Raw genomic sequence first — 24,941 nt, forward strand, 5'->3', positions numbered from 1 at the left:
TAGGCAACAGTTCCACCACAGGCACATGGCAACACTACAGGCAACACAGGAAACATGGCAACAGCCCACATGTGTGCTGTAAACTGTAAACGAGGAGCACTGCATTCGTCTGCTTTGATAGTTTTTATCTTTCATCTTTGTTTTTTGCTTTTTTGCCTTTGAAGCTGATACGATTTTCACTTCTTTCTGCAGCAGACGACTGTTTATAGGGGCCACCTCCATCATCACCCTCCGTCGTTCCACCATCATCAGCTACACCTCCATCTTCTTCTTTTCCAGCTCCATCACAGTAATCCTTGAAACTGTACGTTGGTTTGGATTCAGATGGATTTCTCTCCTCAGCTCTGCTTCTCCGTCTTTGACCTGTTTCTGGTTGTATCTGCCTCTGTGACAGAAAAGACTCTTATTTTCTGTCCTTTCTTGGGATTTTCAAGAACAAATCTTCACACTCGGTGATCGCTCCATCACCATCATCGACCGTTAAAATCAATAGGCTCATATTCTGTTTGTCATCTGCATACTGTTGTTACAGCTAAAGGCTGTGTTGGTGGCCCTCTCCCATTATTACCTACACAGAGTGTTTAATATAATGCTGATGCACATGCCAAACTAAAGAGATGGACGCCACAGCATCACTAAATCAGAACAGTAACTAACACAGACAGGAAAGCTGATGCAGAAGGCAGACGGTCCAATGATGGGAAAAGACTGGACGGCGAAATGAGGCATTTTAATGTTAAACCCACACAGCAGCAGGGGTGGATCCACAGTTAGGCAACAGAGGTGATGCAGACGTTATAGAATAGAATAGAACATGTAAAACAAAACAGTTGGCGAGCTCCACACAAAGTAAAGAAAATATATATGTATTACATTATATAATAGCAAACAGAGGGGAATACACAGTCTAGAGCGATTGGAGAGAAAAGTGCTTGGAAGCAGTGCAAAGGGACTTTGTCTGCGTATAGAGTCCATGTGTGAGTGTACTGAGTGATGAGGGTTAGTCAGACCACGGCTCAGATTGGTGAGGGGGCGTAGTATGCCCCAGGGGAAGAGGTTGTGAGTCTGGAGGTGTGGGACGGGGTGGTGGGGAGGGGGGTAAGGGGTCATCTGTGATGGCCCTGGTTTACCTGAGACAGGAACTTGTTCTTCATGTTAATAACTGACCTTCTGGTGTGGATGGACCATCTCTTGGCATACCTTCTTCATGTCATATGATGGTGTTTGTCTCTGCCCTCTGAAGACCCTCAAGTTTTTTTCAGGACAATCAAATCCTCAGGAAGCCAGAGAAGCGCCAGAGCGTCCAAATCACAGGATCGGTTTTAAATGACGAAGCAGCAAGACACACCCTCACCGAGTATCTGTTTCAACTTGAATGGACTTCAAATTATGCACCAGTTTTTAAATTGTGTTGATAGACCAAGTAAAACCAGAGTTTCCCTCAGTACTGTTGCCATGTTTGCTACAGGAAGGAAAGGTTGAAAAAACAAGACTTTTCAAAGAGAAGATGCTTCCGAGCAAAAAACATGACACACTCTTCCTATTGGCTGAAAAATGCAGCAAACCAAAAAATGATATGGCAACACCTGGCCTTTGGTTGCTTAGTAAAAGAGGAAAGTTGTGTGTGTGACGCCAAATGCAAGCACAGTGATATTCATAGCGAGCTTTGAGATGTGAGAGATAAGCGTGCAGCATAGTTGTTCTGTGTCACCATCATCACATCATTATAAGTGAACTAGCCCGACTTCACAGATGTCATTGCTATGTGTTCATTTACATCCAGAGCTGGACGTTCCAGTGTAGAAATCCCAGTCAGAACATGGATGCATCGGGAAGCCTGCACATTAAACTTTTTTGTGACTCCTGGGAGAACAGCTGCACTCATCGTGCTATTGGAGTTGAAAGAATGACACAGAATCAGAATCAGAAAGACTTTATTTATCCCCAAGGGGCAATTAACTTACAACAAAGCAGCATAACGTTGACAATAAGAACAGGCAATAAGAGTGAGATAACAAATACAAAGAATATACAGTATATACAGTTTTAAAATTACACAGTTTAAAATTAAAGTGAGCGACACGAGACCAGAGAAGCAGTTAATCCTACACCTGGTCCTGTTCAGCCAGACTTGTTGTTTCCTTGAATCTCTCAGAGGACGGTGTCGATTTAATGGGAACACAAAGTTAAAATGGAGCAGGTGAACCACAGCGACCCTCTAATGTACTTTAAAGTCTGGACAGGTTTCCCTGGCTCTAAGACGGTCGTTGGACGTTATTGTACAATAAGGTTATTCTTCTCGTTAACACGTCTTTCCTCATCCTGCCTCTGTCTCGCTCCATCTGTCTGTCTCTCTGTCGAGAATCACAACCATGTAGCATCAAATTGAAAACATCCATTAGCGTGAAGCCACATCAGAGTGGAGGGATCCGTGGATGGAGGGGTGGAGGGCACATGTGCCGTTGTTTGGAAAGGTATCTCATGTCAGCAGACGATGATTTATTTAGCAGAGAAGAAGTAGAAGAAGAAGAAGAAGAAGAAGAGGAGGGATGAAATTATTTGCGTGTGAAAGAGCGGCGATGGAAATCAGCGGAGAGGAAGAAGAAAAAGAAGAAGATAAGGAGATAAGGAGACAGGATGAGGTGATTGTTGGGGAAAGGATAGAATTACACAGTCTGGGATTATCTGCACTCAGCCTCACCTGGTTTACAGGTGAGAGACAGGTGAGGCACCAGGTGAGTCAGGAGACAGAAACCTCTTGTGCAGGAATTCAACTATGCGGTGTTCCTCAGCAGGGATACGTTCAGCACAGGTTACTGTAACTTATCAATAACAAGTATTGATTAGAACATCATTGAACTACCTGAAAGCACCAAACCTCCTGATTTCAAAGGTTTTTTGGCACCATACAGGAGGAAAAACTTCATGTTTCCTGCCTGTCTCCATCAATCATCATCTGATTATTGAGCAATAAAGTCTGAAAAGATGTTCCTTTTCAGCATCCCGGTCCAACTGATGACAGTGACAGAGCAAACATGGCTGCTGGCGGGTGCAGATATTTGGTTTATTCAGGGTAAGGGGCAGAGAGGAGAAGTATCACCGAGAGTGTGTGTGTGTGTAACGTGAGCATTTGGATGAGTATTGTCAGACTCGTCACCTTCACATAAATTTATCACATGTGAGGATGATGAAGATGAAGATCGTGGCCTAGTGTCTGCTTGAAGAAGATCCCGCCTGTGGAAACATTGTTTGCTCACCTGGTACTTAAGGTGCAGAAAATCCTCTTATATTTATATCTTATATCTTTACATTTTACCGTTCAAATCTCTTTGATATGAAAATCATCATCATCGTCGTCATCCTACTGGAGAATAGTTTTAACTCTAACCTCGCTGTGTACAGCATTATGATGTGAGCGTGTTTTCTTTTAGGCTGTTGGACAGAAGCAGAGTTTTGATATCTCAGTTTCAGATTTGTTATGGAGTAATCTGCAGGATTGTAGGGCAGGGATAGCTCAGTAGGTGGGCAGGGATAGCTCAGTAGGTAGAGTGGTGGCCCCATGATCGGAAGGTCGGGGGTTCGACTCCACTGAACGGCTACCCTGAGGTACCCCTGAGCAAGGTACCGTCCCTACACACTGCTCCCCGGGCGCTGCACTGGTGGCTGCCCACTGCTTCACTGGGTGAATGGGTTAAATGCAGAGGAACTATTTCCCTATGGGGACTAACACGCACACTTTACTGTGAGTGTGTGTGCGAGGATCAGACTGGGTGGCTCCGCCGCCTGCCAGCCTCTGAACATAATCATCCACTGATGGATGTTAGCGTACACTGAAGGCAGGTAACAAGTGAGCTGAGGAGTGAGCGATCGTAATGGATCGTAGTGAAAGAGAGGAAGATGAGGCGGTCGAAGAACGTCTGCGAGGACATAAAGGTTCACCCTGAGGACAGCTCAGTGAGTCCTGTCCCGACATGCTCTTGTCAAAACAACATTTATTACTCAGACCGAAACCCGCAGATGTCCAAACAGCAGCGCTTTGATCCTGTGCTGCAGGGTGCTCACTATGAGGCTCGGAGCCCACAAGGGGTCCTTCTGACAGTGGTCTCAGTGATGACTTCACATCCATGTTGCTGAATGAAGCTGGACTCACTAAAGGCCGCCTTCACCTGTGCACTAGGCTTACCTGTGACTCGGAAACACCTGTGGCAGTTTTAGATGTTAATTCGTCATCCTGTTAAACTTTTCTCTAAATAAGCTCTGAGATCAGCAAACTCAAAGAAAGAAAGTCCCACTAACATTCAATATTAATATTCCTGAAAACATCTGCGTGCCTGAATTAGCGTGAACTGTACTGAGGACGAGCCAGGTGTGAGTCGCTGTGTGACAGACGCTGATAACTTCATGGTGTTGTCTCCTTTCCAAGGTCATTGTGACAAAACTGTGTAACCTTGAACCGACTCTGGTACAGGTAGACCCCTGGTTGCCTAGGTAACCATTCAACGTATTAACTACACACTCATGTCAGTCAACAGTATCCTTGTCTGGGTTATTTTGTCTGTTATTGATGAAGGTTACTCACGTTTGGTCTGTTGTCCACTCACTGCTTTACACTTTCTCAGCATCCATTTGAAAACACAGTTTTATTTATACGGTTTTAATTCTGCACAACAGTCCTTCTGAAGGTTTCTGCTGCCCTGTAAAGTCCCTGCAACACCACAGCTGATTCACTCTGCCCCGAATCAGCTCGTTGCTTTATTAAATTCACAATCTGTTTCATTTTATAGTTAGCACAGTCTCACACTAAAGCTATAGGAACCATTTTTATCTGTTTTTATCATAATGATAAAATTATAACTGATGATGTGTACTTATAGTCGATATTGTGTGTTGCTGATTGAGAGCCTGCTCATTTAACCCCTGTCAGATCTTAAAGGGCCATTCCACCAGTTTGTTTCATACTGTTAAAGACATGAGTGTGGGTTTGATTTCAGAAAGAATCGAGAAACAGCAGAGTGTGAAGATCAGCTGCTTTAATGTGTCACTTCAACAGGTTCAGATCTCCTCAGTCAAACGTTGTTTGTTCTTCCAGGTTCAGGAAAAGGCAGTGGCTTTAACAGATAGAATAAATACTCCAAGTGCATACAGGTCATTATGATTTCTGATTGCAGAGTGTTTAAAAGTCTCTCACGTGAAAGTATTTTCAGACGTTTTAGTTCTACTTTATTTATGGATATATATATATGTTTGGATCCAGCTTTCAGTCACATCTCAGGGTCTTCCTCGGCACACAGAGACACTTATAGTTCAGTTTTGATCTTTGACATCGCCCCTTTGTTGCAGCCCTCTGTTTTCAGATGCTCACAGAAATTTGTTCCAGTGAAACTAATAAAATGTTCTTAAAAATATGAAACATGATTAAATGGGTTTTGAAATAAAGGAAATCCAGTCCAACAAACAGTGCGACGTGTGTGCTGGTTATTCAGTAATGAATCTCAGTCTGCTGATGGAGCCAAATGTTCTCATTCTGACATGATGACTTCCTGTACTCACTGCCAGTTTAATTCTGTGACTCTATATCTTACGTAGATGAGATGGGATCTATATAGGTTATACAATCTATGACTATCTCTGTGACATCAATGTGATGTCATATGATATTTAATGATAATTACAGATACAGAGTGTAGTCTCTTTCTCTCTCTGTTCCCTCTGCTCGTCTGATCACAATGGGAGGGAGGGCCTTTAGCTGCTCTGCCCCTCGACTTTGGAATTCCCTACCCCCGGACCTCAGAAATATTAGTTCATTCTCTCTTTTTAAGTCCACCCTCAAAACTCATCTGTTTAAAATTGCCTATTCTTAAATTTCTGTATGTTTTAACTTTTATCTTCTATTTTTACCATTGTGTATATTTCCAGTTTTTATCTGTTGTACAGTGTCCTTGGGTGCTTTGAAAGGCGCTATTTAAATAAAATGTATTATTATTATTATTATTATTATTATTAAAAAACCCAGCAGGAAACCAAGTGTTCAGAGCAGTGAGCTTAGCTTTAGACTGTTAGGCTCTGTTATTTGAAACTTTGGCCAAAGTTGATATGAAGACTATCCATCGAAATACAAATTTGTGTTTTGTGGTGAAAACATAAAACCTTCTGCTCAAATATGCTGTACAGTTTGTTGTGTCTTGACTAGATTTTGGAGATTACCACGAATCAGCGTGTCAGCCTGTTTCAGGAAATATCAGAAAGTTGAAAGATAATAAATAATATACACAGTATTTTAATGATTTATGCTGTTTTTCTTTTGTGAGAAGCACCTAAAGGGTGAGCTCCAGAAACACCAGCCCAGTAACAGGATACTGGTTGCAAATATTCCCATTTGCCTGAGTTCCTCCCCTGAACGTCTCCAGAGGTGATTCTCTGACGTCCGACGTGAAAAAGATCATCGTTTGATAAGTGAATTTTTCCAGAAAGTCTCTCAGGGACCAAAACCTGGATTCAGACTGATCCTCTTGGTACCTGAATGGTCCAGTGATACTAGCAGCCATAGGAAGTTTGCGGCAGTGGTAACAGTGATGGATGTATTGCTCCCTCAGTAGTCGTCGTAGCGGTACGTGTTGGGGTACGAGTAGCGGTAGTCGTAGCCGTCAGCCCGTTCGGTTTTGGTCTGAAGAGGCTCAGGCTGGAAAGATAGAGACTTGATGACTCCACCCGAATCCTCTGTCACCTTCACCTCGGTGGAGTATGAGGATGAGGAGGGGTCGTCTAGTAAGGAGGAGCAGCCAGGAAGGCCAGCAGGTTTGGAGGGAGTGCAGGGCTGGTAAGAGGGCAGGCCGACAGAGGGTTTGGGACACGACTGGTAAGGAGGGAGGGCAGCAGGAGGCTTCGGACACGGTTGATAGGAGACCTGAGGAGGAACACAGGAGGTGATAATGTGACAACGACATTATTTACAGGTGAAACAGATATTCAAGCTTCTATGTCAGCCAATTGTTTTCAGTTTACAGTGAAATACACAAGGTCAACCATGTGCAAGTCCAACTACAAAACACGTATCTCATACCTGACTCTTACGCATGTCTCCTGCAGGCTCTACAAGTTGAGACAAACCTCAGGTTTTGAGGGTTACTCACCTTGGTTGTCGTTGTGATGATGGTCTGCAGTGCTGCTGGTGAACCCGGGTTGTTGCTGGCATAACGGCAAGGGTACTCTGTGCTGTAGTAATGGTGGTTGTCACTGTAGGGGGCAGAGTTCTTCAGCAGTTCTTTCCATCCAGAAGGGGTCTTTGTCTGGGGGTCAAAGGAGGTAGAGGAGGAGGAGAGAGGAGCTGACGATGGAGACGAGGACGACGAGGAACCCAGGACCGGGGCCACTCTGCACAGAAACCAGAATCTGGTTTAAACCTGTGAAACTTTACATGTCATTTATGGTGCATTTTATTATTTTTACACTACCAGAAACTGTTTTGAGGAATATCTGAAGCTAACCTAGGGTCGCAAAGGTCAGAGGTCACAGGATATGAAGGTGAGGTCAGGTATCCTTGGAAGTCATATCCGGGCCTGCTCATATAAAGCCTGGGATTGGCTGGTTTCTGAAGTGTTGGTGTGCTCTCTCCCAGTGCATTGTGGGGGTTGTAGTAGGTTTCTGGGCTTTGGAATGCTGGGTAGTGCTGAGGGAAGTTTGGTTCAATGAAGGAAATCCTATCCGTTGGTTCAACGCAGGAGAGGAGCGCAGGGCCAAGAGCCTAAAGGGAAAATTACAGGGAAACAGTAAGTAAACAGCAGAGATGTGAACAAACAGTGGTTATTGTTTGTGGCTTATTGGTAGCAACCTGTGTTTCAATGAGTCGTCTCTTTGGTGTGAATGGAGGTGAGTTGACTCGTCTCTTTACTGAACTCCTTCTGGCTTCAGTCTCTGATTTGGACTCTGGTCTGGGATGATCATGAACGCCTTTTGCCTGGAGGACAATAATAGTAACATCAAATTCACAAAAATGTCATTTAGATAAATAGATACATAAATAAAAACACTGAATTTGATTTGTACCCTAATTTTGACAGTTGTAGTTTAAACCTGTTTAAAACTGTACCGAATAAAATATGATGGAAATCATTGTTTCATGATAAACAGAACAAAATCAACACATCAAAACTTAAATCTTTTTAAAGATGCAGCAATACATTTCAATAAAGTTGCAGTAAAGGTTGTGCAATAAACACCTGATGGACCAGCAACTATAGATAATTCAACAGTTCAAACCGAACATTGTTAGCGTTAGCGTGATCCGAGCCTTAATCCAAAGATTGATTTTTATCCTTCTCAATCATCCAGGTAAGGAAATCCCAGAAAACATTAAACATTTCTCTCACTGAAAATGCAGATAAACACAATTAACGTTGTGATTCTATCATCAGTGTTTCATCATTTGACAAAAGATTTTGGAGAATCTGAAAAACCTTGTAGACACGAAAAGGCTGCAGTGTTCAGAGGGTTGACGAAGACCCGATGATGCCCTTTGATAACTGCTTTATTCAAATGTGTTGCAGTTAGTTTTAAACCAAACACAAAATGAGCAAATATTTCTTATTAGCTATCATTTAAATATTTATTCATGTTTAAATATTTTAAATACAATTTTTTTTCACTGACAGTGTTACAGCTAGAAAACCAGTTGTGCTGATAATCAAATTGGGGCGATCGTGGCTCAAGAGTTGGCAGTTTGTCTTGCAATTGGAAGGTTGCCGGTTCGAGCCCCGGCTTGGACAGTCTTGGTCGTTGTGTCCCTGGGCAAGACACTTCACCTACTGGTGATTGTCAGAGGGGCCGATGGTGCGATATGGCAGCCTCGCTTCTGTCAGTCTGCCCCAGGACAGCTGTGGCTACAACTGTAGCTGCCTCCACCAGTGTGTGAATGTGAGAGTGAATGAATAGTGGAATTGTAAGCGCTTTGGGTGCCTAGAAAAGTGTTATATAAATGCAATCCATTATTATTAGTCAACCTGGAAGAAGATGGCCTTTCCATCGACTCTCCAGAAGTTGGTGACAGGGTAACCACTGTGACCACGGCATGGGAGCAGCTCCAGAGCAGCATTACAATTGGGACAAAGCTTCTCTGAAACACACAAGAAAAATAAACTGGTCAGGTGAACGTGAACACAGGTGAGGAAGTCCTGAGAAGTCTTTGGTCCAGGCTCTTCTTACTCTGCTGCTTCTGCCGGGCTTTGTCACAGATGGCAGGTCGAAGCTGAAGTCTGGATCCATCAGGCAGTGTGCAGCCTCGAGAACAAACCACCACACCTAAACACGATTTCTTCAAGATCTGACAGTTGTGGTTGTTGGTGTTTCTCATTGCCCAGCCAGACAGATGTCTCTGAGCATTCTTATCTTCAGCTGCAAAACAAAATCCACCAAACAGTGACTTTTAGACCACTGAGCAATTATATTTCCTAATTAAATCATTTCATGGTGTATATTTTAAAATGTATTCAACCAACTCCAACATCTCATTGGTTAGCCACAGCCAATCAAGACAGAAACAGCTTTAGTGAAGGTTACAAATGATCTTCTTATGGCCTCTGACAGTGGACTCATCTCTGTGCTTGTCCTGCTAGACCTCAGTTCAGCGTTCGATACTGTTGACCATAATATCCTATTAGGGCGATTAGAACATGCTGTAGGTATTACAGGTACTGTGCTGCAGTGGTTTGTATCATATCTATCTAATAGACTCCAGTTTGTGCATGTAAATAGAGAGTCCTCTTCACACACACTGAGGTTAATTATGGAGTTCCACAGGGTTCAGTGCTAGGACCAATTCTGTTTACATTATACATGCTTCCCTTAGGCAGCATCATTAGAAGACATAGCATACATTTACACTGCTATGCAGATGACACCCAGCTCTATCTGTCCATGAAGCCAGATAACACACACCAATTAGTTAAACTGCAGGAATGTCTTAAAGACATAAAGACCTGGATGGCCGCTAACTTTCTGCTTCTTAATTCAGATAAAACTGAGGTTATTGTACTCGGCCCTCAAAATCTTAGAAATATGGTATCTAAGCAGATTCTTACTCTGGATGGCATTACCTTGGCCTCCAGTAACACTGTGAGGAACCTTGGAGTCATTTTTGACCAGGACATGTCCTTCAATGCACATATTAAACAAATATGTAAGACTGCGTTCTTCCATTTGTGCAACATCTCTAAAGTTAGAAATATCCTGTCTCAGAGTGACGCTGAAAAACTAGTTCATGCATTTATTACTTCCAGGCTGGATGACTGTAATTCATTATTATCAGGATGTCCAAAAAACTCCCTAAAAAGCCTTCAGCTAATCCAAAATGCTGCAGCAAGAGTCCTGACAGGGACTAGAAAGAGAGAGCAGATTTCTCCTGTTTTGGCTTCCCTTCATTGACTCCCTGTTAAATCCTCACATTTTTAACATCCTGTTAAAAGGGAGTTTTTCCTTCCCATTGTCGCCAAAGTGCATGCGGTGTCCAACTCCAGGCCTCGAGGGCAGGTTTCAGATCTCACCCTGGGTCAACACACCTGAATCACATGATTAGGCCTCTGGAGAACTTCGAGACATGTTGAGGAGGTCATCTAGCCATTTAAATCGGCTGTGTTGGATCAAGGACACATCTAAAACCTGCAGGACAGTTGGACACCCTGCTGTGGGTCTCTACTCTACAACATAAAACTCATGAATTTGGGACTATATTGGTAAAAAAATTTACTAAACTGAACTAAAATGCTTTTTATTTACTTGTTGCCATGGTAAGTCGTGACTTTCTTTCTCTGGTCAGACATGCACTTAACTCAGCTGACTGAACAAACTCCTTTTATTATGTTTTGAGTAATTACCCAAACACTGCAGCATGTTTATGACATTTTAAAACAATTTCACAATAATAACTTGTACATATATATTTTGACATGTAATCATGCTCCCTAAAAGAAAATGACTGAGAAGGTCAAATAAAGTTTAAAAATGATTAAAGCTGAGTGGGAGTCAACCTACAGGCTCATAAATCTTCACATCATGTCTTTTATGTTTGGACAGAATTTAAATAAACAAAAATTTAAAAAAATCTTAGCAACACGAAAAAGTTTCTCACCGCTGTAAATGTACCGAACGTAACCGTCTGTCCACTCCTGGAACGGGTCAAACTGCTTCGTGTCCTGCAGACAGATGAACACACACACGGGTAAGACTTTGAAGCTCTGACTCAATGCGCTTTATGTATTTATTGTTGCTGACATAATAATATAATATGATATAATAATGAAAATAAAGGCGAAATTATGAGTCAAAGGCCGCTACACAGGAATAGATTACTGCAGTGATCGATCAGCTGATGACGGTGTGACGCACCGATGCCCTCACACTGAAACAGACCTGGGCTGTACCCCAATTCAGGGTCTAAAAGTACGCAGCCTCAACGGTCCTCAAGGGCCGCGTACTCAAAGACCGCTAAGGCCGGAAGTGCGAGGCTTGTGAAATGGGCGGTCTAGCCTCCATCGCGCTGCCCAGGTTGCCTAGCAACCATGATAGCTGGAAACGTGTAGTTGACAGAAATGAAGGAGAACATATTTTGTTCATTTGTTTGTTTGTTTCTACACGAGCTTTGTGTGATTTAATAAGTATCTGAGGCTGAGACCACAAGACTGTAAAACATGATTGTTGGGCTTCATATCTGTACTGAACAGTCATATAAGATTAGTTAGTAAATAACAATTAGTTAATGTTGTTCATGAGACTAAAGTCAGTGTAAATATAATATGGCCAATATTATAGTTATTATATTAATCATTATTAGTTATTACAGCAGTGAGTTTGAACTCTCAAATCAAATCACTTCTATTGTCACATCACATGTGCAGGTACACTGGTACAGCACATGTGAGTGAACTCTGTGTCAAACACTGAGCTTCAGTAAAGATTCAAGTTGAAGTCATTTATGTTTCCTATCACCTTAAATCTTCACTCAAAGACACTCAAGTATCTGTGACAGTGTATATACAGATGTATCATATATGAGAGACAAATATTGTTCGTTTAATATGTTGGCATTACTAAATTTGGCTCAATGCTTACAAATATGTGTAAAAAGAAAATGTACGAGCTGTGGTAACTGTGTCTGATAGAATGAAGAGTAGACTGATATATGAAATATTCCTTTATTGGGTGAGAAAATCAGACCATGTCATAACTGCTGTAAGTCACACAGAATAGATATCAGAGCCTTAAACAGGCTGACTTCTGCTAAATGGGTCAAACTGGGCAGAAAGTCTACAAACACATAACATCCTTATAGAATATGATGTAACACATCCTGATCGGATACAGCCCTGAACGCTGTGTGAAATGTACGGTGGCCCCGAGAAAACACACGTGCTTACTGATGTTGGTAAATCTTTGTCTGATTCTGTGAATAGATGTGTGAGCGTTATCAGTAAAGTGTGAAAAGTTTATCTTTAACAAAGAAAAACGCCAGACTCACAGTCAGGAAACAGAAAAAACACTGAAAACGACCTTAAATTCATACAAACATTCAGTTACATCATTTCACTCAAACAAGGAACCGCACATTTTAAACTCGTTTTATTTCCACGTTACACTGGAGACACGTCTCGGCTCATCGCCGTGGTGGGAACACGTCGGTACCTACGCGGCTAATAGAGTAGACCTCGCATCACAGGACAGAAGCCAGCTCCAGTCTGACCAGCACCAACTTGCTGCTTATTATTGTCCTCACTGGGAGGGTTTCTTCAACAAAGTCTTCAGGTAGCAGCGACTTCACACCACGGCCCGTTCCACGGAGTTGCACTCGTGTTTAGTTTGAAACAGCGGCCGGTTTATATCTCCAGAATCCAGTCTTAGGACGTCCAGTCAGAGACATCAGAGGATCATAGTGGGCCAAACCCAGGAGACCAGAGACAAGAGCCCGGTACATGAACCAGCCCACGGCACTTTAAGCGGAGGAGCCCAGATTAAAAACGGCTGGTTCAGTGCGATCGTGGAAAATCCTCTGCACATATTTTCACGCAGCTCTCCAAAAAGCGATTCTTTGAATCACTTTGAGTTAAATGTAGATGACTAGTCAACGGTTTGTTTATTGAAATAATTACTGATTATTTATGTCTATTTATATCTATTAATGTCTCACACAAAGCACCGCAACAATTTCCTAATGTTGCAAATCTGCTCAACGTTTGGCAATAAAACTCTTGATTCTGATTCGTACAAACAAAAAAATCATTTGACCCGATTCGTGAAATGTAATCTCATTACTTAAAATTATTTGGGCGTAAATATTTCTGGAGCAAATTTTGAATTTCTTGTCAGGCAGTGAATTAACAAACAACCAAACCCCGTTTCCACGTGACCCGAAACCATTCGGCAAACATTCTTACCCATGTCCACGTCCAGGATCATGACACGGAGCGTGGACAGTCGGCTGGGAGTCAGGCTGTGAAGCCAGATAAAGTCTAGTCCAGGCCGTGGCCCTCAGCGGCCTCTGAACCACACTATTTATCCTGCATCAGCTCCATCATTTGAATTCGATCTGAAAAATCAGCTCTGAGTGTAAAAGCTGTGTCCCGGATCGATCACAGATATCGATCAGCGTGGGAGCTGTGTGCGATGGGAGATGTGTGTTTGGTTTCACTGGAAACAAAAATATACAAACCAGTTTTTTCTGTTTGAGCAACAACAGAGCGGAGAGCCGAGTCAGCACGGGTCACACGAACCTTCACATAACCTTCAAACAACCTCCAGAAAAACAGAGTCAAAGAGCCGAGTCAGCGCGGGTCACACGGCGGCTTCACGTAACCTTCAAACAACCTCCACAAAACCTCTGACTCTGCACCGGTCTGTGGGAATGTGTGAAACTTTCACGCGTGACACATTCTCCTGATTCAAACCACTGAACTGAAGTAATAATACAAATATTATTTATTATCAATAATAATTATTGATTATTATTACCAAATTAATGAAAACGTGTTTGTGAAGGCTCGTCTGTTTGGATCTGCGCATGTCATGAAAAAAAATAAATAAATAAAAACGTGTCTGAAAAAACGCCTGCAGGAGAAACATGATTTTATTCAACGGACATTTTTCACATTCATTACATTAAAAAGAACTGAAATATAATTTGTTCTGCTTGTTCTTAAATGTGGGGTTTTTCAGTCCGCTCTCTCTCTCTCTCTCTCACACACACACACACTACAAATAAATGTCTTTATTTTTTATTAAATCCTCTGAACAGTTTGTTTAAATAAAGTTTTGTAGAATAAGATACTGGAGAACGTGTTTAATGATGTGAAAGTGACCGATTATCGATAACTGATCAATAATCCAATCAAACTTTCAAAGACTCGACCTGTGAATGTAAATAAAAACAGGTCGATGGTTTGATTATTGATCAAACACGTTCATGTGTTCCATACAAGGCAGAAAAATCCAGAAACTACAAACAAACATTTTCTCGATGCAGAACAGCTGATTTCAATATTGTGTTTTTATTTTGAAGCGCCTTGAGGCGACTTTTGTTGTGATTTGGCGCTATATAAATAAAATTTAATTGAATTGAATTTTGTAACCCTTTTAAACTTCGACCTCTGCCCTCCTCTAATTCCTCATGCACGACTGAGTGTTTGTAATGTCAGTTACTGCATCATATATTCATTATAGATTTTTAGTTAATTATCGATAATTACGTGCATCAGGAATGGACGTGGTTTCGCGCTGGGATGTGTCAAAGCTTCCATGTAAATCACACACTGGACCGTTTTCTTTAGACCATCTCACAAAATCAAAATAAATAAAATAAGAAACATTTATTGAGTTGCTCACTTTGATTTCTGTAGACTTATAAATTCAAATAATGTTATAATATAATAAGCAGTGTGTACGCTCTTATTAATGAACGAATTCCTTTTTATTGTGACACTTATATGTGTGTAAATATTCTGCATGAACGAGTTATTTTTCAGATATTTGTTTAGTTTTCAAAAGCTTATTTTTAAACGTGGATATTTGGGTTTGTCACTGTGTGTTCGCTCACACTCTCAGACCTGCTGCTCTTTCACATTTTTATTTTATTTATTTCTTTTTTTTTCGTTTCATTTTCTCGAAAGCAAAAAATCTAACTAAATTCAAACACTTTTTTTTTTATTTAATTTGAGCTCCAGATGTGACGACAATTCTCCAGAGGTGGCCTGTAATTCTAAAACAAACTCGGATTATTTCTATGCAAATTAAAAACATCTGACTTTAATTTTATTTTCGTGTTTTGCTTTTTCTGTTTGTTTCTTCTTGCCGCGTTTGTGCTCGGAGCGGATCAAACTGTGATCACTGATGAACAAACGTCTCCGGCCCTGACTCCCTGCTTCTCCAGACTCCGTTCATTGTCTGCCTAATTTAAGCTTCCTTCTTATTTCCTCTCAATCTTTTTTTATTGATTACATTTAAAATCAATAAAGGATGACTGGGATCACGTGGTACCTGGGGCAGCTTGGGGTCATTGATGTCCCACGTTAACTTCATCCCGACGGAACACACGCAGTCCGCCTCCTCGCGCTCCTCGGCACGGGACATCCTCCTGCCGCTGGCGGGCCTGACCCTGTCCTCTTCGGCTCTCCAATGGTTCTTTCGAAATCAAAGAATTAGAATCTGAGCCAAATTAAAAGTTTTCAAACCTCTTTTCAAACCGGAAGTCCGCAGGTGAAATAAAACATTCAAAATGATCCGCGTGACTCCGGACAGCGCGTGCAGCTCTGTAGAGGACTCAGGTAGAAGTGAGAGGACAGGTGAGAGAGTCGCGAGCCTGCGGAGGGAAGAGGGAGCGGGAGGGGGTGTGTACAGGTGAGAGAGGAAGAAAAACTAAAAATACAAACGAGACAAAAACAAGTGTGCAGCCTCGTGACGATCACCAATAATCAATCAATGCTCTGAACAACAGCCACATTAATAACAACAGCTGTTTATTATTCTTATTAATTCTTTTTCTTCTAAATAAATAAGCTGATTTTGAAAAAATCTGTCCGTGTGTGTTGTGTAAACACGTCAGTGTTTCTCCCAAAACAAACAAATTCATTAGTCATCTATTAGAGGACACACCTGATGACCTGCTCACCTGCGCGCCCGCCTCCGTGTGTGTGTGAGAGAGACTTTTGGTGTTTCTCATTAAAACAGTTTTTTTTTAAATGAAAGTTGATTTTTAAGATTTTCATTAATTTTATTTACAATTTTTTGTGAGAATCTCAAAGTACACAAAAAAGAAGCCGATATTCCTTCGCGTGTCGGAACTACTTTCTCTGTGATGAGTTAATGACCTCCAGCTGTGCGCGCCCCCGTCACATCAGAAGCTGAGGGAGGACGAGGAGACGCGATGGTAAACTCACAGTTTGATATGATCACTGATCATTAAGTCAAGTATCGATTGGAAGTATATTTATGAACTTTGGTTGTTTCCCTGCTCGATTTATGAAACTCCGAAAACTGCAGTGCGTCATAGATCAGGGTGATGACATCACATACTAGGAATCAATAACGCTTCTATATCGATTCAAAATCGTTTTTAACTTTAAAAACGTGTTTAACAGCAGCTTCTGCGGGTGTTTCTGTTATTTTGTCCACCCCTGTGCCACACAGTCCAGCCTGTACTGCCCCCTGCTGTCCGTCACCGGAAGTGATCCTTTTGCATTTAAACTGGGAGCAAACAAACGTCTGATTCTTAAATCAGAGTGAATGTCAGTGGGGTCTGGTGCAGGGAGCACACTTTATGTCTGATGGTTTTACACACCTGCATCTCCCTGTCGCTCAGTTCGAGGTTCAGGTGGAGGACTGTATGCTCCATGGAGACACGTCCCATCTGGCTTCTCTGCTCTACTATGAAGGACTGACCAGCAGCACCCTCACCCGGCTGGACCAGCTGGTTACCAAGGTAAGGGGGTAACTGTTTGTTCTCTATGCATGACTATCAGACAGGAGTTCTCCATGTTCACCACAAATGTTCACTTAAGCTTTAAAAGTTTATGCATTTAACAAAAACCTTCACCACCAAGGGGCAGTGTCTGCCCACACTGTGTTGGTTTGTTGACCTGTGCCATTAGAAACCACCTGATGCAGTGCCTGTCCTGAGGTCAGGGTGGTGCAACAGTTGGTGCTGTTACAGACGGAAGATTAAACGTCCTGTCTGGGCCAAGCTGACCACCACATTGCCATTCAGGTGCACCTGCCTCTCACCTGGTGACAGGTTAGATCAAAGTTAACATAAAGATGCTGTAGAGCTCAGGCATCATCTTATCCTCCTGTTACAGCTTTTAGAAAACAATGAAGTTTAAATGATGAACAGAAAGGTAAATGATGTCATTTACCTTTAACAAGTCACATGACCTCAGGATGTTTTCTGTGATTGGCTGAAAATCATTGGCCAGAATGAAGTCAGACTGAGCATGCTCCTCAGTCTGTCTGCTAAATGAAATGGGCTTTTGTGTTGATGCCTCTGAGAGTGCCTGGGTTTGGGACTAAAAATCTGCACGATAAGTTCATATTTTCATACCAGCTGATGTGGAAAGTCCACTGATTACATTTAGTTTTGTCCATGTTAAAGCAAGCGCTCTGGAAGGTTCCAAGCAGCCATAAAGACCCGACATGTTCATAATCAAAGTTTCATGTCAAACAAAGTATTCCATGTGGAGGTGTTTGAGTCACGCTGTTGTACGTGAAACGTCTGGCCTGCCTGACGTTAAAAGGCCTCAGCGTGCCTCTGTGGTACGTTTTACTTGGTTTGTAGTAGGTTTGTGTTCTTTATGCTCCTGTTTGTGTAACGTCCGTTTCCACTGCAGGATCAATAAAGCATCAGAGTGATGTGAGCATGACTGAGTCTTACCACACACCTGTTTGCTTGCTTGGTTGTTAGGAGCTGCGTGATTCTGGTTTCAGCAGAGCTATGCTTGTCTTGAAGTCTTTGGGGATTCTGGCAGAGAACAAAGAAGACCTGCAGATGCTCATCGGTCATGGACTGACTGCTAAAGTAATCTGTCTAAATTTGTCAGAATAAATCGGGTCAGATGTCATGCGTCACATTACCTTCATGTTGTTGTTTGCCTTTTAGGCATTGATGTGGTTTGAAGCGGTCTGTGAACGGCTGACTTCTGACCTTCAGAGAATCTCCACCCCCCTGCTGAATCTCACTGAGGAGTTCTTTGACTTCTTCCTGGTGAGAACATTTCTCTACCCAGAGGGCTATAACTGTGGAGCCACATCCATGTGTTAGCTAGCTGTGTCGATAAGGCCAATATTGTTTTACTTGTTGAATCGCCATGGTAACAGATGCTAAACATCTCACCTGGGACTTATTCTATAAAGTGAGTTTAACATACCCAGGGTTGTCTAAGGAGCTTGGAAAGAAAAGCGTCTGGACTTCTTTAAGTTGCTTGAAGATGTTTCACCCCAAAGTATCCCCCCCAAAGAGGTACGAAGGAGTAACCCAGTGGGATACTTCCACTGGGTTTAATTCTGGGACTCTCCACCATTTGACCTTAGAACTGAAGAAGCTTCTCGGATGAGAGGTGAAACGTCTTCAAGTAACTTAAAGAAGTCCAGACGCTTTTCTTTCCAAGCTCCTTAGACTACGATGACGTGGATGTCTGAGAACCTTCACAGACATACCCAGGGTTTTTTTATCTGAATCCACTTACCCTGATGTTAGCAGTCACCATAAACTGTTAAGCTGGTTATCAACTCGCTGTGTTCACACCCTGCATGCTGACATTAAAGGTGGTGTTGGTAGCATTCTATCAATCTGAAAGGAACAGCTTATATGACTTGATGTAGCTCATTGTCTTGCACAGGAAATTATTTCTATCCACTGGTGATTAAAAATCTATAAACAACATGAATAAAATGCTACAGTGTTGTAAAAGGTAGCAGAATGTTGCAGAAAGGTCTTGATGCATGCTCAATCATCCAGGTAAGGAAATCCCAAAAGGCTGATTCTGGACATAGTACAGTTCACAGAGAGTTGGGGAATGGCTGTGATTACAGCACTGTAAGATGGTGAAAGAAGAAACTGACCTCACAGATTTCAGATTGTGTCTAAGGTTGGGGAAACCTGCAGTCAGCTGACACTGAAGAAGTCACCTGACGATGAAACGTTTGTCCCACTAAAAATGTCCAGATGAACAGAATCAAACTCCTGGGATTACAGAAATGGGTTCTGGTGATTTGGTGGTAAAATGCAGTACTGCTGATTATTTCACAGGTTATACGTTAGAGCTGTAAAACCTTCAAATGGATCTGTGTAAATTTAAAGCGCTGTTCGATACCGCTGAATGAAGCCCAGCTCAGACGGACTGTCCATGTGTTCACGTGCCAAGTCTCTGGACAAGCAGAACGCACACAAAGAACACCTGTCCAACCAATCGCATTCATTCATCAGGCTGTGGAACAGGATGCTTTCATGTTTCCATGGGTCCAGTTTAAACTTTCATATGTGTAACTGTTACTTTAGAAATAAAAAGCACCACTGGACATGCTCAGACACACCTTTTTCCACTCTGTGCCCCAAATGAATACATCACACTTCATTTACTGTTTCGTACCGTTAAGTATGTGAGATCAAATCTAACGTCCTGTTGAACACATATAGTGATGGACCTGGAAATGATTCCCTAATGTGTCTGGGTGATTAGGATCTAGCTGTACTTCATTCATCCATGTCACCTCCCGGTCCAAGTCAAATCATTTCTGCCATTGGTTTGGATCCAAAGTCCTGTACTGGGGTCACTGTAAAGATTCTGCTCTGGTCTTGGACTCTGGCAGCACCAGATGTGGTGGCCTTCAAGCTCTCTCTGCTACAGCTTTATTTTAGCATTACAGGTAACCGACACAGTGATGACCACTATGACAGAAGAGCTCCTTCACTTTGTTGTGATGAGAGATGTTCTCCTGGAGGTTGGCCAAAGCTGCATCCAGCTTGTGTTTCTGAACAGTCTGGGATTCATGGTGAGCCTGGAGCTAAAACTCACAATAAATGGCCTGTATTTATATAGCGCTTTACTAGTCCTTAAGGACCCCAAAGCGCTTTACATATCCAGTCATCCACCAATAAGAGGCCAACACTGTAGACAGTTTCTGCGAGCTTTAAGTTTCCTCTCAGTACATGCAGCTCCTGCTAACTCTAACAAAGAGAGTTCATAACGTAAACAGAACTGGTCCTACCGCAGAACCCTGAAGCAGAAAAACCCCAAACATTTGTTTTGTACAACTTTGTGCTCGCTACAGGCTCTGGCTGCAGATGTCTGATTAATGCAGTTAATTTGATCGATTTTATAACTGGGTCAATGCTAAACACTTTGCTGATGGAGTGAAACCGTCATTAAAATCTTTTCCACATTAATTCAGTGTAACATAGGATGTAAGAGTTGCTGTTTGCTGGGAGATGAACCAGGCTCATTAAATACACTCTCTATCGTCTCGTTTCAGCTGCTTGGCCAAGCTTCTCTTCCAGGTTGGTTTCTGTCTTTGCTTTGATCTTCATGTGTTAGGCTTCATTTAGACTTCTGCTGGAAATGATGATGTCCTAGCTTCGTTAACTGGCAGCTCCTTTCATCCCTAAACCACAACCTTCCAGGTAGTTCAGTGACATGTAGGTACATTTCTTGGAAGGTTACAGTGTAGGGATCAAATGAGTTTCTGGTGGCAGTGTAAGTTATGATGTAGATTTCCCACCGAAGCATGAGTCTCACCTGTCCGTCCTGTCATCTACTACCTGTCCGTTTCTCAGTGAGTCAGCTGTCAGTAGTTCTTCTGCAGTTGGTTCATCTGACTCTGGAAACAGAAGTTCACTTCCCATTGAGACTGGAGGTAATGCACGGACACAGTGTGCTTTTCATTGTCTGTGCTGGGCTGTGATGTGTTTTTGTACACAGCTTTGCTCTGACTCTAAAGAACAGCTGGGTCACATAGTATTTGGACAATACAGAGGCAATCTAAGGAGCGTGGAAAGAGAAGCGGATGAACCAAAGGAGCAGTTAAGTTTCTCAAAGAAACTCAAAGAACTCCAGTGGCTTTTCTTTCCACGCTCCTTAGATCACCGTGATCTGGATGACTGACCTCAGTGTAATTTCTCTTGTTTCAGGCCATCAGGACTTTCAACAGCGTGCTGGAGTCTCTGAGCCGAGAACAGAGGCGACTGATCCAGAATGACCAGAATCAAAACCAAATGCTGTCTGTAGTGCACACTGAGATTTTTACATTGAAATGTTTCTAACCAGCACATGTATACCCATCTAAATTCAGTACTATCTGCTTGATTGCCTGTCTGACAGACCCCAGGTGGCTGCAGCAGTTCTGACAGTTGGAGGTGAGTTACAGCAAATCGCACCGAATATTCAACATGAGCGATTCTTGTTTTCTTTATTGGGATTGTTTTCTCTTCACCTGTCATAATGCTTTACGGATATTTAGAATCGCTGTGGTTAAACGATGTCCTGAGGAAGTCTCATGAGTGTGAACAGAAGAGTTTAGAGCCGAGTCTTGACTCTGCACTTGGAACACCTGAGCACACCGTCCCCTCAGTGCTGTTAGCAGTGAATATATAGAAGCGTCATGTTTGTCACCTCTATGTTAGACAGGAAGCCCGTAAACAGGAAAGGGCCTAGAATAAAAGTGTTATTACAGACAGCCACGTTTGTAGTTCTCCGTTTCAGACTATGAGCTGCAGGTCAGCCTGTCAGAAGCTCTGTGTCGCATGACTCCACGCAGAGACCGCATGCAGAAAGCCAGTCAGTGGTTCTCCATCCCTGACATCAGCATGGCTTTCTGTGACATCAGAGATGCTGATTTTGAGTCGGTGAGTTCTCAGCTGTCTCACTCTGTATGTCATTTCCAAGCTTTCTGTTTAAATTCCACAGTGTGATGAACACAACACACACAGTTCAGGTTGTTAAGCCTGTATTGAACCTTCTGAGTAATCAAAGTGAATCTTTAAATTTTCTCCAAGTCTACCTCGGGTCAGCCACAAGATTGGACTGGATTCATACCCTAAAAACAAGTACATCCACAAAGCATTATTAGTATTTCATTAATGTGATCTTGAAGGGAAAAAAATGTTTTTTTTTTCTGACAATTTGTATATTAAAAAAACAAACAAACAACAATCTTCTCTAATATAACTTGAAGCTTTTAGGCTAAACATGCAGCATTAATGTAACAGCTTATTAGCCAGCTATCATTCTGGCATCACTGTTTTCCGTGTTTCACATAAACATTATTTGTGCAAGAGTCATTTGATAAAACACCTTAAGGCAACTGTTGTTATTTGGTCCTATACAAATAAAACTGAACTGACTAAAGTGAACCAAGGTCATTTTGGCCACAGTAGAAAATAATTTATTTTCTGTTTTGTTTTTTTGTTTGTTTGTCTTTTTTGCCTGTCCCGTTTGGATCTTAGGCGTCAGAATTGATGTCTGAAGGCCAAAAAAGATGCCAAGCGGATTTAGTTTACCAATTGGATCATCATGGCCTTGCCATATTGGTCCAATTGGTAAACCTTTTATTATAATTAAAAAACAAACAAAAAAGAGCAACATAATAAATACAGCACCATCACAATAAACTAGCTAACAGTAGATACTAAATATTACATGTTATTGTGCAGTACGCAAGCTCAACAGTGCACAATGTGCTTTGAGGCAGCAGCCAAGAAAGGTGTAGTTTGTGTCTGTGTGCACACCTGTGTGGATCAGCACACTTGTATTCAAAAGGTTTCTCCATGTAATGGTCTGCTAGGGAGTGTGGGGAGCCATAGCCCCGTCCCCCAGGGCATATAGCAAGTATGGAGGAGATCCAGGTCCCAGAGTACAAGAACCCAAGGAGGACCACCAGGGGGGCAACCGTGCCACCCTCCTGGGAAGAGCTGAGGAGAGCCCCAAACGAGAGGTCACCCAGCAGCCACGGAGCAAAGGCCAGAGGGGGTTGCTGTGACGTGCCCGCATGCTTTGCCGGCAGCCAGCTGTGCCAGAGAGGACCGAGCCCCATGCCCACAGGCCTGAGGGCACCCTATCCCCCGGAAGAGGCCCACCTGGGCCACAGGCGCCAGGGCCCGCCAATCGGCCATGAATCGGTACATACATGAGCTCTCGGCCCCAGACACCAAGAACCACAAACACACCAACGTCTGAGGGCATCAGCCACTGGCAGGGAGTGTGGTGAGGTGAGATGGGCCTCCATTCCTCAGAGAGCCTAAGATGTTCCCAGAGAGGTGGAGTCTAGAAAATAATTTCAATAAAAACCCAACCAGACAGCCAATTGCTCTAATCTAACCAGCATGTCCTGGGTCTAGCCTGGACCTCCATTCCTGCAATACCTCACCGAGGAGATGTCACTTTTGATGTGGAGCAGCAGCAGTTCTACCCCTCCTAAATGACCAAAGTCCTCACCCCATCTCAAGGAAGAGCCAGAGGAAGCTATTTTCTGTGTCTTTTAGTCCATGCCACGGCTTGTGACCACAGGTGAGGTTGGGATAAACCAACAGGGTCTCATCACGTCGTGGATCGATGACGCCAACTGAACCGCATATCTGGGAAACTGGCTTAACTGTCTTTATACAGGTTTTTAATTTTTTTATGAAGTAAGTCAGCCATCTGTCTCACTGTGCAGGACTGCAGACGATTCTTGAATTTTGTCAACTGCTACCATGGAAACCAGGGGAGGTGATGAACCATATTTAAATATTTATTAATATAAAGTAAATCGGAGAACTCTGATCACAGTAGTTACCTGTGTTCTGTCTCTCAGCGTCTACACTATTCCCTGCCTCCGTGCCTTTCTCAGTTCCACTCAGGTACATTTTTCACCCTTTGAAAAATAAATTTTTTTTAAAAAGGACGTAATTTTTTTTGGCATTTGTATTCAGACTCTGTATGTTTTCTTGTGCAGCTCTTTCGTCCAAAAGATGAGAAACTAGATGAGTTCTGGATAGACTTTAACACGGGCTCAGGATGTGTCAGCTTCTTCATTGATGAGCCTCAGGTAGTACTCCATACTATGAAGTTTTACTGTAGAACTGACAGACTTTAGGTTGTTTTGGGGGGCTTGCTTGATAAGCTGTATTCAATTCTTCGGCAGCTTCACTGGTTGCCAATAGAAGCCAGGATAAACTCTAAAATCTTACTTCTCACTTGGAAGTGTATCCATAAATCTGCTCCTTATCTCTGTGATCTACTTCATTCCAACACTGTTTCCCGCCTCTCAGATCCTCGTCTGCCATTCAAGTTGTTCCTTCTCCTCGTCTTACCACTATGGGGAGCCTTCAGTTGCTCTGCTCCTCGGTTCTGGATCTCTGTTCCTCCAGCCATAAGAAATGTAGACTCTCTTCCTATATTTAAGTCACAGTTCAAAACCCATCTGTTCAAACTGGCTTATTCACTTTTTTGCTGATTTTTATCTGTTGTCAAGTTCTGTTTTGCAATTTTAACTTATTTTATGGGCAGCACACTGGTTAGCACTGTTGCTGCACACCAAGAAGGTCCTGAGTTCAATTTCACCATCAGGCCGGGGTCTTTCTGTGTGTAGTTTGCATGTTCTCCCAGGTACTCCGGCTTCCTTCCACCGTCCAAAGACATGCAGTTTGTGGGGATAGGTTAATTGATTAAACTAAATTGTCCATAGGTATGAATGTGGGAGTGAATGTGAGTGTGAATGGATGTCTGTGTGTGTTAGCCCTGCGACAGACTGGCGACCTGTCCAGGGTGTACCCCGCCTATTGCCCTATGACAGCTGGGATAGGCTCCAGCGCCCCCCACAACTCTGAAAAAGAGAAGTGGATGGATGGATAACTTGTTTTATAATTATTGCCCCTTTCATTTTTTGCTTTGTAAGGTGACCTTGGGTTTCTGAAAGGCACCCTCAAATAAAATGTTGTG

The 24,941-nt window shown here is 42.6% G+C and overlaps 2 protein-coding genes across 14 annotated transcripts in view; one reads left to right on the forward strand and one right to left on the reverse strand.

Moving 5' to 3' along the window:
• Nucleotides 1-6,261: 6,261 nt before the first annotated feature.
• On the reverse strand, nucleotides 6,262-15,837 carry gcm2 (glial cells missing transcription factor 2). Of its 5 annotated transcripts, none has more exons than XM_026180523.1 (8): nucleotides 15,514-15,837; nucleotides 11,120-11,183; nucleotides 9,199-9,387; nucleotides 8,997-9,109; nucleotides 7,829-7,954; nucleotides 7,485-7,741; nucleotides 7,131-7,371; nucleotides 6,262-6,904 (listed from the first exon to the last, which is right to left on the reverse strand). In XM_026180523.1, the coding sequence occupies exons 1-8, from the start codon at nucleotides 15,604-15,606 to the stop codon at nucleotides 6,590-6,592; spliced, it is 1,398 nt and encodes a 465-aa protein (XP_026036308.1). In that variant the 5' UTR covers nucleotides 15,607-15,837; the 3' UTR covers nucleotides 6,262-6,589. The 5 variants fall into 5 exon arrangements, with proteins under 5 accessions (XP_026036308.1, XP_026036313.1, XP_026036312.1 ...); XM_026180528.1 differs by lacking the exon at nucleotides 15,514-15,837 and adding an exon at nucleotides 11,401-11,471; XM_026180527.1 differs by lacking the exon at nucleotides 15,514-15,837 and adding an exon at nucleotides 11,377-11,471.
• Nucleotides 11,185-24,941, forward strand: part of sycp2l (synaptonemal complex protein 2-like) — a 29,036-nt gene continuing 15,279 nt past the window's right edge. For 4 of the 9 annotated variants that reach the window (XM_026180500.1, XM_026180504.1, XM_026180503.1 and 1 more), the window contains exons 1-13: nucleotides 16,243-16,402; nucleotides 16,835-16,954; nucleotides 17,933-18,046; nucleotides 18,128-18,232; nucleotides 19,894-20,019; nucleotides 20,500-20,524; nucleotides 20,801-20,880; nucleotides 21,155-21,243; nucleotides 21,345-21,379; nucleotides 21,726-21,868; nucleotides 23,677-23,729; nucleotides 23,815-23,860; nucleotides 23,956-24,048. In XM_026180500.1, the coding sequence (XP_026036285.1) occupies nucleotides 16,400-16,402; nucleotides 16,835-16,954; nucleotides 17,933-18,046; nucleotides 18,128-18,232; nucleotides 19,894-20,019; nucleotides 20,500-20,524; nucleotides 20,801-20,880; nucleotides 21,155-21,243; nucleotides 21,345-21,379; nucleotides 21,726-21,868; nucleotides 23,677-23,729; nucleotides 23,815-23,860; nucleotides 23,956-24,048 (1,032 nt within the window). In that variant the 5' untranslated portion in view covers nucleotides 16,243-16,399. Of the gene's footprint in view, nucleotides 11,210-16,242; nucleotides 16,403-16,834; nucleotides 16,955-17,932; nucleotides 18,047-18,127; nucleotides 18,233-19,893; nucleotides 20,020-20,499; nucleotides 20,525-20,800; nucleotides 20,881-21,154; nucleotides 21,244-21,344; nucleotides 21,380-21,725; nucleotides 21,869-23,676; nucleotides 23,730-23,814; nucleotides 23,861-23,955; nucleotides 24,049-24,941 lie in introns of those variants that run through there. The other 5 variants (XM_026180502.1, XM_026180501.1, XM_026180505.1 and 2 more) reach the window with 5 other exon arrangements.

The sequence above is a fragment of the Astatotilapia calliptera genome, chromosome 9 (assembly GCF_900246225.1).
Source record: "Astatotilapia calliptera chromosome 9, fAstCal1.2, whole genome shotgun sequence".
Taxonomy (NCBI): Eukaryota; Metazoa; Chordata; class Actinopteri; order Cichliformes; family Cichlidae; genus Astatotilapia; species Astatotilapia calliptera.

Excerpts from the sequence above, each read along its gene's own strand:
- gcm2 (XM_026180523.1), bottom strand. The coding sequence starts at position 15,606 with ATGTCCCGTGCCGAGGAGCGCGAGGAGGCGGACTGCGTGTGTTCCGTC. Across the intron at positions 11,184-15,513 it reads ATGACCCCAAGCTGCCCCAG|GACACGAAGCAGTTTGACCC; the intron begins GTACCACGTGAT and ends ATCTGTCTGCAG. Across the intron at positions 9,110-9,198 it reads AGCCCGGCAGAAGCAGCAGA|AGAAGCTTTGTCCCAATTGT; the intron begins GTAAGAAGAGCC and ends TGTGTGTTTCAG.